General features: G+C 45.1%; 1 protein-coding gene across 1 annotated transcript; it reads left to right on the forward strand.

The window, feature by feature from the left end:
- Positions 1-1,512: 1,512 nt before the first annotated feature.
- Positions 1,513-10,897, forward strand: LOC138796432 (vomeronasal type-2 receptor 26-like). The gene is made up of 3 exons (XM_069976034.1): positions 1,513-1,551; positions 2,537-2,663; positions 9,990-10,897. The coding sequence occupies exons 1-3, from the start codon at positions 1,513-1,515 to the stop codon at positions 10,895-10,897; spliced, it is 1,074 nt and encodes a 357-aa protein (XP_069832135.1).
- Positions 10,898-12,491: the final 1,594 nt, after the last annotated feature.

A 12,491-nucleotide genomic window follows, 5' to 3' on the forward strand; every position in this document is an offset into this window, starting at 1 on the left:
CTTAAAGTTGTATTGCCTGACTGCGCTGACTCTGACTTGGAGATTGATAGGACGCACTGACCAAAGCTTCTTAATGATACTGTCCCCAGGGACATCCTGGCTAGAAACAGTTTTCCAAGTAAAAGAAAAGCTGATGGAAGTTTCTAGGAAAAACGAGGGACTATCGGCCCCTTATCATCAAGTCTTTATCTTTACCGACCTCTCGGCCACTACCTTAAAGGGGTTATCAAGCGCTACAAAAACATGGCACTTTTCCCCCTACTGTTGTCTCCAGTTCAGGTGTGGTTTGCAATTAAGCTCTATTTACTTCAATGGGACTGAGTTTCAAAACCTCACCGCTGGATAACCCCTTTAAAAATGAGAAGGAAACTTTCTCCCATTACTACCGCCTTGGCATACAACTAAATGTTATATTGCTGGGGATTTCGTCTTCTTGTTACCAAAGAGAATAACGTTTTGTGGTTCAGTCAGTTGAAGAAAGTGAACGCTTACTTAGTGAACGGACTCTCAAAATGCCCTCTCCTAAGCAGTAACAACCCTCCAACTGCAAGATCCAAGAAGAGTCATCCATCGTTACATGAACTCCGGTATTTTCTTCTTGTTTAGGTGCAGACAGATTTCGGAAGGATCTTTTTTCAGGTTACAGAGAGGACTCTTATATTCTAAGGAGAATGTTGTTTACTTTCGCTGTTTTTTAAGATTTGTTTTTTTGGTTGATAACACAGGTTTTAGGTAGAAAATTTCAACAGAAGATAGGGGGCTACCAGGAGGAACCTGTCTAGGTAATGCAGAACTCATAATGACCCTAATACTTGACTCTTGATAGAAGAAACCTGCACTCACGGTTTAGAGAATTCCGCCTCTTGCTGGAAAAGATTACAGAGTGCCAGATCCAGAAACACGGGCCCCGAGCTTGAACAACTTGAGATTACCCGAAATATAAAATAAAAGTTATACACATTGTCTATCATTCTAATCGTACTGACTTGAGAAATTTAGATAAAATGTCAGTTTTACCATGTAACAAATGGTGTAAACCCCCCAACCCGGAATATATATATTTTTTTATTTCACGATGCAAATTGTTTTTTTGGTTTTGCAACATAAAATATTGAAAAATTAAGTGTGTCATTGCAAAGTACAATTAGCTCATTTGGGTCTGTAGGTAAAAATATAAGTGGTATGGCCTTCAAAACACAAGGAGGAAAAAAAGAAAAGGGTAAAAATGAAAATTGGCTCTGTCATTAAGGAATTAGGAAGCTCCCCCCACTCTTTACCTGTTATAATTGCACCAGTCTGAACTCTTAACCTATGTTAAAAAAACCCTCTCCACCATGGCCAAGACCAAAGAGCCAAGGACACCAGGGACAAAACTGTAGACCTGCACGAGGCTGGGATGGGCTACAGGACAATAGACAATCAGCTTGGTGAGAATGCAACAACTGTTGGCGCAATTATTAGAAAATAGAAGAAAGGTAACCTGACTTCCAATCTTCTATTGTCTGGGGCTCCATGTATCGCGAGAATTTGGCCACCACCCTCCTTTCCTCAGTAAGTCTTCTAGCTTGGCAATAGCTCAAAAAATAAAGCCGGGCAACTGAGGAGCGTCTCTGTAAGAAGCATTTCAAGGCCCTGGAGTGGCCTAGCCAGAATCCACACCTGAACATAATAGAAAATCTTTGGGGGGATGTTGCCCAGCGACAGCCCCGAAACCTGAAAGATCTGAGAAGATGGAGGAGGGGGACACAATCCCTGCTGCAATGTCTACAATCCTGGTCAAAAATTCCAGGGATCGTCCGACCTCCGTAACTGCAAACAAAGGTTTCTGCATCAAATATTAACACCAGTTTTTCTATTCTATCAAATCCTTATTTCATGTAATAAAATGCAGAATAATTATTTATAAATCATATAATGTGAATGAATCAGAGAAGACGCCACCTGTGAGTTAATAAATATGTCACTGTTTTATATTCTAGCCTGTATGAACATCTGGGTATATACACATACAGATTGAAAGAAAGAAATATATTACATATACTGTAAAGTTTCATAGAGGACGTTATCTAACCTAAGGCCGGCCCTGACCGAGACATAAAGGACGTTATCTAACCTAAGGCTGGCCCTGACCAGGACATAGAGGACGTTATCTAACCTAAGGCTGGCCCTGACCAGGACATAGAGGACGTTATCTAACCTAAGGCTGGCCCTGACCAGGACATAGAGGACGTTATCTAACCTAAGGCTGGCCCTGACCAGGACATAGAGGACATTATCTAACCTAAGGCTGGCCCTGACCAGGACATAGAGGACATTATCTAACCTAAGGCTGGCCCTGACCAGGACATAGAGGACGTTATCTAACCTAAGGCTGGCAATGACCAGGACACTGCATCTGTATATAGGAAACCCATATTCATATGATAGACCCTTCCTCTAGTCTGTAACCCTAGGTCCCCTATTACTTTCATCATATTTAGGTATTTTAGTGATTTACTCTTTGTCATCCTGTAAAGGTTTTTGTGTTTTCCTTCAGGTCCCAGAATCCCGCTGCTCAGAGCCATGTTTACCTGGAAGTAGGAAAATGGCGAGACCAACATCCATCCATACCTGCTGCTATGACTGCGTCCCGTGTTCAGAAGGAGAGATGTCCAATAAGACCGGTAGTAGTATTGTCTTACCAGCAGAGGGGTAGCTAGCTTTCCCTACACTGGGGGCAAAAACTCAATTTGGGTCCCAACCCTCCAATTTATCCTTCAAACTAGGGAAAGTTCCTCTTAGCATCCCATACTGCATGATCTGAATATAATACTGCCACACACTGACCCCTGTGTATACCGCCAAACATCATACCTGCTAAATACAATACTGCCATGACTGCACTCTTCTGGGGAAGATTGTGTTCCCTTTCTCAGGATTGATGTGGGTCCCAGTGGTCAGACCTTTGTGGGTATCTTCTTATCCCCTATCCTATAGGCCTACAAGCTGAAACAGAGATACCCCTTGAGAGTGTGCAGCAGGCGCCAGGGCGCAGCCACCCAGGGGTGCAGATGTAGGAAGCCCTCCTCGGGGTCTTGTCATGGTGATCAGGAGTGGTACCAGCTATGGCCACCCTTGGATACACTGGCTCGGCAGCTCCACACGCTAGGAGTTGGGTAGAGTAGTGAGTGCTGAATGTTGTGCAGGTGTTATGCGGGAGAGATGAGGGGTCACTGGTAAGAGTTAACCATGAAATAGCTTACTGAATCGGTTGAAGGAAAGTTCAAAATATCACAGTCTCTGAATACAATAGACATTGTTCACAGTAACGATAACATGAGGAGGAGGCAAATACCTAGTGTTCTCACAGACACACACACATATATATATATATATATATATATATATATATATATATATATGTTCCAGAAACGAGCACACAGCTGGGATGCTGCTAGATAACACTTTATATGATATCTCAACACTGACAAGAATACTGATAAGGACTTGAACAGTCTTTGAAAACAATAGTTGCTTGAAATATACTGAAATACACTTGTAGAGCTTGTAGTTAGTTGAAATAGACTTTAAGTTGTACAACAAGGGTAAGTTGGGATCCTGCAAGCTACAGGCTGGGACCTAGTCAGACACAGTGGTTCAGCTGGGAATGTGAGAGAAAGTTCCTGAATCCACAGGCAAAGACATCCGACTATGCTACCTAGTGGGCACGGAATGACACACAATTAGGTATTACAGGCCCACCTAGTGGGTAGAGCTAGGGGTCTGGGAGACCCTCTAGGGGCATGCTAGTGACTTGCAGTAAAGACTCTAAACAAAAAAGAGAAATAGGGGGGCTCACACAAAAAATATATATACTAGAGTGCAGCTAAGTGTCCATATGTACAATGTACAAAAAACAAAAAGAAGAAAAAAGTGGGACACTGTTTTCAAAGCGCACACCCCACAATAAAATATAAAAAAAATCAATCTTTATTTTATGATCTAATGGCAAAAAGAAAACACCAAAACAAACATGATTAAAAACAATTAAAACACCACATGGGTGTATAGTAACCTAAGTGAAGGGATATAATAATCCCCCACTCTACTAGGATATTAGACAATAGATAAATGCCCAACCATTTGCATGAAATAAACGCATGGTCACCCTACGGTCATGGGAGCTAATAGCCTGGTCTGGACACAACGCGTCATCCCACACAGTGACTTCCTCAGGGGTAAAGATGGAAGTGTAATGGTGTTCCTTTTATAGCAAAGTTTGACTAACTTTTGCTCCCATGACCGTAGGGTGACCATGTGTTTATTTCATGCAAATGGTTGGGCTTTTCCTTATATTTCTTGTGCAATAGCTTGTTGTTTACAGGTTTTTCTTTTTTCCAGCACTATTAGCACTTTATATGTGAAAGTGTTTGTGCATTGATTTGGATTATTTGCTTTCATTAGGGTGTATTTGTTTTGTTTGTCGTAATATTGTATTTGTGGATTTATTACGAAATTGTCATCATGTTCAATGCCAACCTTTCTTTGTTCGTATAACATTATTAGATATACCTATATATTGGATCATGTGGAGTAAAACTATTGTCTAATATCCTAGTAGAGCGGGGGATTATTATATCCCTTCACTTAGGTTACTATACACCCATGTGCTGTTTTAATTGTTTTTAATCATGTTTGTTTTAGTGTTTGCTTTTTGTCATTAGATCATGTTAAAATAAAGATTGATTTTTATATTTTATCGAGTGATGTGCGCTTTAAAGGGAACCAATCACGGCAAAAATGCCTCTAATGATAAGGAAACATGCTGGTACATCACCCAGCACGCTTCCCAAACATACCCCTGTACCCTCTGTGCCCTCCTTGATTACACCATAATCTTACATTTCTGAAGTCCTGTATGGTAATTAGGTGTAAGTAGTCATGGTGGGCTGATGTAGTCACGGTCCTGGGCGTAGCTAGGCAAGGTCCTGGGCAATTGCGAGTGCTGTAATCACGCCCAGATGGGCATGATGGACACCTTCGTTCCGCTGATGTCACCCAGGGCCTGCGCTCCACGTCGGCACAGCGACGTCTTTAGCACGCCGCACATGCGCTGTATGGCGGGAAAAGACGCTGACATACTGCGCATGCCTCTGACGGGGAACGCAGGCCCTGGGTGATGTCAGCAGAACGCAGGTCTCCATCACGCCCCTCTGGCCGTGATTACAGTGTTTGCAACCGCCCAGGACCCTGCCTAGCTACACCCAGGACTGTGACTAGATCAGTCCACCGTGACTACTTACACCTAATTACCATACAGCGCGGGACTTCAGAAATGTAAGATTATGATGTGATCCAGGAGGGTACAGGGGTATGTTTGGGAAGCGTGCTGGGTAATGCACCAGCACCTTTCCTTATCAGGGGCATTTTCGCCGTGATTGGTTCCCTTTAAATATAGTGTCCAGCGTTTTTTCATCTTTTTGGTTTTGAGGATTGCAGTAGAGACTCGGCATAAGCACTTAGCTAGACCAATGACTAATACCATACCCCAATACTCTTGTATATCCTTCAGAGGTAACAGAAGAAGAGAACAGTTCCCCAGCGAGAATAGGTTAGTGCTGTAGCCGGACATGGCTGGGATCTCTTTAGACAGAAGAAATAACATTAGTCCCGCACAAGGCTCCTAGCGACAGGCCAGGGCCAGGATGAATACCGCCACTACATTATTGTAACAGAGTGAAAATTGTTACATGTGGACTCACCGGAATACACAAGGTTATCACAGTCACACATACACCACACTCACTAGACAGATATAACATTGATAAACACATAGGGAGAGAGTTATCCAATTTTGTGGAATCTGGCACCTAAACCATTGTTTCATTACATAAGTTTGATAAATCTCCCACATAGAGTCATACAGACAACACACACAGAGGTGACCAGCCTGTTACCTGTGGTAGTGCTGTGCAATGTACCAGTATGTCACCTCTGGTGGATGTAGTACAGCACCGGTACAAGAAGACTGAGGTACCGGCCATTCCTACTCACACCAGCAGTGCACGCCACATGTAACGTACACATCTACAGGAACAAAACAGGACAGAAGTGTTATTCCATCTGTGCAGACAGCAATGCAGGGTACTTATGAGTTACTTTCCATCCCCCATCCCGGGCAGACTGCACTGCAATGCAGCTATGAGTTAATCTCCCCTCCTTCTCCTCTTCCTACTTCTTCTTCCTGTGCAGACTGCAATGCAGGCCACTTATGAGTTAATCTCCACCCCCCACCCCCCAATGTAGGCAAACTTAACAAAATACAGTCTGTTAATGTTATAAAGTAAAGAGAATGTTGTATACTGAACTGTTTTCTCTTCTTTGTCCTAGGCTTCCGCTCTAATCCTCCCCACCACCTTTGTTTACTTCCCTGCTCTCACATACACACATACCAGCACGTGACGTGGATGCCACTGCAAGGGGTTAATCTATTTCCACTCAATCGTGGCAAATTGAGCATAAATCACACCCCAACACAGTCCAAGCACCTCAACACACACGCTGCCACCACCTTTAAAATTAAGTGTGAAAGGACACTGTCACCCCAAAACACCACTCACTGGCACTCACAGGGTTAAAACACTACATCCAAAGGCTATGGATTCTTAGAGCGTACAAGGACCAAACTTATTAAAGTTTTAACAGACAAAAGGTCCAGTTCTTACAAAATTAAAGGTAAAATAGGATGCCATACATACATATACATACATACATACACACATACATACATACATACATGCAATAAGAGTCATAAAATAAAAGGTAGAAATAAGAAGAAACTATCTAAGACTTACAATAGTCGCTGCTTTCCCAGGAGGTACGAGAAATCATGGATTGCAGCTCAGTCAGACTGACCCCCTACACTGCCACCACGTTTTGCTGTTGCCACCATATTTTAAACCATCAAAACTCAGCTTAGATTTCCGAGCCGCCCATCAGGTAATTAGGATAATGAGTTGTCCCTGATTGGCCGCCCATCAGGTGATTAGGATAATGAGTTGTCCCTGATTGGATGCCCATCAGGTGATTAGGATAATGAGTTGTCCCTGATTGGATGCCCATCAGGTAGTTAGGATAATGAGTTGTCCCTGATTGGCCGCCCATCAGGTGATTAGGATAATGAGTTGTCCCTGATTGGATGCCCATCAGGTGATTAGGATAATGAGTTGTCCCTGAATGGCCGTCCATCAGGTGATTAGGATAATGAGTTGTCTCTGATTGGCCGCTCATCAGGTGATTAGGATAATCAGTTGTCTCTGGCTGATTAGGTGATAATGGGGAAGGACCAGGGACACCTCATTGCATATGTCCTCTAATTGAACCATTGCCCTATGGTTGGGGGGTGTTGTGCTTGAGTGGATCTGTCCATTCTTTGAAGTAGATAAGAACTCCAGGTTTCCTGAGACCCTCAATAAACCAGGCCTAGTGTTTCCTGACCAGGCACCCTAAATAAATGCCCAGAGTTTATGATTAGAGATGAGCGAACCGGGTTCGGGTTCGAGTCGATCCGAACCCGAACATTCGGTATTTGATTAGCGGTGGCTGCTGAACTTGGATAAAGCTCTAAGGTTGTCTGGAAAACATGGATACAGCCAATGACTATATCCATGATTTCCACATAGCCTTAGGGCTTTATCCAAGTTCAGCAGCCACCGCTAATCAAATGCCGAAAGTTCGGGTTCTGATCGACTCGAGCATGCTCCAGGTTCGCTCATCTCTATTTATGATGTTTGGACAAGCTAAGGTATAGTGAGTGGAATACACATAACCGTCTATAGTGTTTCAATAAGTAAAACACTTTCATAACCACATATAATATAACTGTACACACTCCTGTATAGGGACAGGGCTGTCCATATTCCTCACACCTGCAGACATGATGTGCCTGTATACCCTGTAGTCAATCACCGGCCTCAGCAGTAGATGCCCTGAAACTAGTGATTGGGCAAATAATCTCTGGGCCGTGGCCCGGGGCACTGGATGCTGGAGTTGCACCAGTCAGTGGGCTCTGGTGTTTTGGCCGGGACGGCTTAGTTACTGCAGCAGGAAGTTGTGACTTGTGTCTATGTCTCATACACACTAACTAAAAGACTCCCTCCTGACAGGAAATCCCTATCTTATAAAGGATTGTGTGACAGGAAGTGTAGGTGAGAGAGTGTAAAGAGGTAGAGTGTAAACACAGTTAAGTTTAAAGAGAATGTACCATCAGGTACACTCTTTTTAAAATAGCACATGACATGGGGAAGCCATTGCCGCGGTCCTCTTTTTGAACCGCGGCCTGGTTCCCCCCGTACGGCACTGTTCAATTTATGGTTACCGGGACAATGGAGCCGCGTTATGGAGGGGTGGGGGTTTCCTCCCACTGGGGGTGGGCCGGCCCGCCTCCAGTGCTTCACCCCTGTCCTGGTAACCATGAATTGAACAGTGCCGTACGGGCGAACCAGGCCGCGGTTCAAAAAAGGCCCGCTGCACCTGCTTCCATGTGGCGGCACTGTTCAACTCGTGCGATTTTAAAGAGAGTGTACCTGATGGTACATTCTCTTTAACATACAAGAACATAGCTTAACCTTTCTCATAGACTGTGAAGAAGGGGAGTGAGACAACTAGTGGCTGGAGAGGAAATCACAGCTTACAGTACCTTGTGACACTTGAGAGTTATTTAACTGGGTGGTATAAATCTTAGGGAACCAACTACACTCCATCTGCAGGCAAGTAAACTAAGGTGAAATGGAGGACCAGAGTGGGAGCACTGGATATAGTCAGGATAAAACTGGTAAGGAGATTATAAACTAAAAAAAAAAATAAAAAATTGTCCCACTATTTTTTCTTTTCAGATTTACTGGACAGTTAGGCCCCCAACGGGTTAAGTGAGGATGCTGTGTATCCCTACTTAACCCTTTGGAGGCCAGACTGAGGGGGAAGTAATTATATTTACTCCCTTTGAGCTCAGCTCTTCTGTCTTTAGCGGACCTGGCAAACAGTGCTTGATGTACCAGCTCTGCTTCCCCAGTGTCCGCTCAGCCAATCAGCAGCTAAGGTGGGACACTACTGCAGCCCCTGACTGGCTGAGCGGAGAGTTGCTGCTGTGTGCTACTCCTGCTACAGATAGAAGACTAAGGAGGGTAAGTATGATTGATTCCCCCCCTACCCCCCGCCAATAGAAAGCACACTGACCTTGCTCCAGCCCTGTGATCTTGACTGCAAATCCCTATTCATTCTAAACGCATTCTAAAGTGTCAAACAGTCTTAACCCATCTGTTTGCAATCAGGGTGAGGCACACTTTTCAAAGGTTCGCTCATCTGTACTTTTGAGCAATCAGAATTATTAGTTTTGTTTGTTGTTGTGTTTAGATTCTGACCAATTGTGAGAATGAGCTGGGAGAAGTCAGTGCAGTCCTCTCCCGACTCTGTGTCACGTGATAACACAGCCTCATACAGAAAGTCTAAGAGCCATGTTTTTTCACACAGAGCCGGGAGTGGACCACGCAGCATCAAGGCCCTCTCCCCGCTCATTCTATTGTTCCGTCATGGTCTGAGCACTTAGACCCTGACTGATAAAAACTTTTGACATGTTTCTCTGACATGTCAAAAGTATTTTCTGATGACAGTGACCCCATGAAGCTTATTTATTGGCCGCTCTGCAGCATTTCCACAAGATTTATTAATAAGGCGTACAATGGACCCAAACACAGACTTCCGCCATGGGTCCGGGTACACTCATCACTGTTATGACTGTTATGTCTATGAAGCCTTTTGTGTGTTTTGATACCTTGGGGTTATAGTGTGTTACAAGACATTGGATTTATCCTGACTTGATAATTTACCAATAGTTATGGAGAGGGCATGGTATATTACTTGTTATTGAAGCCAGCACTACATGTATACAAAAAAGATAAAGAGGAGATCGATAGACAGACAGACAAATAATATGTTATGAAATATTGCTGCAGATTCTGAGAACTGTATGAAATGTCCAAGTGATGAATGGCCGAATGAGAAGAGAGACGGATGTCTGCCCAAAGTCCTGGACTTCATCTCTTACCACAATGACACAATGGCTTCTGTATTCTCCGGTGTCTCGCTCTTCGGATGTCTTGTGACCGGCTCCATATTGGGAATATTTATCTCCTACCGGCACACTCCTATTGTTAGAGCTAATAACCGGAACCTGAGTTATCTCCTCCTGGTCTCCATCATCCTCAGCTTCCTCTCCGTCTTCTTGTTTCTTGGTCGTCCCAGTGATGTCACTTGTAGATTACGGGAAACCAGTTTTGGAGTCTTCTTCTCAGTTGCCGTCTCTTCACTTCTCGCCAAGACTGTGATGGTTTGTGTTGCTTTTAAGTCCACCAAGCCTGGAAGCCCCTGGAGAAAATGGCTGAGTGTGAAGGTGCCATATACCATAGTGTTGTTGTGTTCATCCATCCAGGTTATAATCTGTGTTATCTGGTTGTCTATCTCTCCACCATTCCAGGACCTGGACACTCAGTCTTATCCTGGGAAGATTCTCATTCAGTGTAATGCAGGGTCAGATATCTGGTTCTTCTCCATGTTGGGTTACCTGTGGTTCCTGGCAGCGGTGAGCTTTGTTCTGGCTTTCATGGTGAGGACATTACCAGACACTTTCAATGAGGCCAAGTACATCACCTTCAGCATGCTGGTGTTCTGCAGTGTCTGGATCGCCATGATCCCGGCTTATCTGACCACTAGAGGCAAGAACATGGTGGCTGTGGAGGTCTTTGCAGTGATGGCGTCCAGTGCTGGACTGTTAGGATGTGTGTTTATCCCCAAATGTTTTATCATTTTATTTAGATCAGAAATGAACAAAAAAAACGACCTGCTGGGGAAGAGGAAAAAATGACTAAGAAACATAAAGCCAAAAAAAACACTACAATCCCCGGCAAAGATTATGGAATCATTCGTTTAGAGGTTTTCATTTAGTGTTTTCTCCTTGGTGGACCTGTTGGTGTATCGTATGTTCTCAGCAACCATCTGTGGACCACTATAGAAATGATTGTGTCACTGTTGAGAATAAAATAAAGTCATTTGTTCATCTTAAATTTTTTTTTTTTTTTTACAGAGGAGTCCCCCCTTACATGCCTCATTATTCACCATTGACCTATTCATTCCCATCTCTACTCCAGTCCTTCTTAGACTCATATCACCTACTAAAACTTTGAATGGGTACTGTAACTTTAATAAACTTGTGACATGTCAGAGAAGTCAGAAGTTAAGATTAGTAAGAGTCCAGATGCTGAGACCCCGACTGATAACTAGAAGGAGCCGGGAGTAGTTTGCCGTTTCTCTTCTATCTCTCTGCACATGACACAATCCTAATGTAACTCTATGGGGCCACAGAGTGGGAAGAGAAGTGCCCAGCCATATTCTGATGCCTTTCTGGACCTTTTCTGATTAATTTGATTAAAATGGTGTCAGATCATTACATTATATATCTCACAATAATCCAGGTCTGGAATGCAAAAAGGATTGACATAAACTGCGTACTGGAGCAGACTCCTTTACTGATATAACTTATATGGATCATTTTAATTTAGAAATTATACTATAATTAGAGATGAGCGATCCGGTGGTCCGGTGCCTAGGGGCTAGGGTGATGGGGGGAGCAGCTGGGCAGCAGGAACAGAGGCAGGCTAGGAAGACCTCCCCCATGCAGGGCTAGCGTGAGCTTCCGGCACAGACAGCCTGTCACACAGGCCGGAAGCTCACATACAGCCCCGCAGTGCCCGAACTTCTCTCCTGTCTGGCAGCGGCGTGATGACGTCACACGTACGCTGCTGAACAGGGAAGAATTTCGGGCATCGCGGGGCTGTATGTGAGCTTCCGGCGTGTGTGACAGGCTGTCTGTGCCGGAAGCTCACGCTGGCCCTGCATGGGGGAGATCTTCCTAGCCTGCCTCTGTTCCTACCGCCCGGCTGCTGTCCCTGCCACCCGGCTGATCTATCGGCCCCCCAGCTGGTCCTCCTGCCACCCGGCTGGTCCTTCTTCCCCTCTGCCTGTCACCTCAGCTGCCCCCACCCATCCTCTCCCCGTGCCACCCCAGCTTTCCCCCATCCTTTCCCCCTGCCACCTCAGCTGCCATCTACTGACCCTGCAACCCCAGCTGCCCTCCCATATTCTCCCCCTGCAACCCCAGCTGCCCCATCTTCTCCCCCTGAGACCCCAGCTGCCCCCCATCTTCTCCCACCTGCCCCCCATCTTCTCCCCCTGCAACCCCAGCTGCCCCCATCCCCCCGGCCCCCCCATCTTCTCCCCCTGCAATCCCAGCTGCCCCCATCTTCTCCCACCTGCCCCCCATCTTCTCCCCTTGCAACACCAGCTGCCCCATCTTCTCCCCCTGCAACCCCAGCTGCCCCCATCCCCCCCTGCCCCCCCATCTTCTCCCCCTGCAATCCCAGCTGCCCCCATCTTCTCCCACCTGCCCCCCATCTTCTCCC

Source organism: Dendropsophus ebraccatus, chromosome 7, assembly GCF_027789765.1.
Source record: "Dendropsophus ebraccatus isolate aDenEbr1 chromosome 7, aDenEbr1.pat, whole genome shotgun sequence".
In the NCBI taxonomy this organism is placed as follows: domain Eukaryota; kingdom Metazoa; phylum Chordata; class Amphibia; order Anura; family Hylidae; genus Dendropsophus; species Dendropsophus ebraccatus.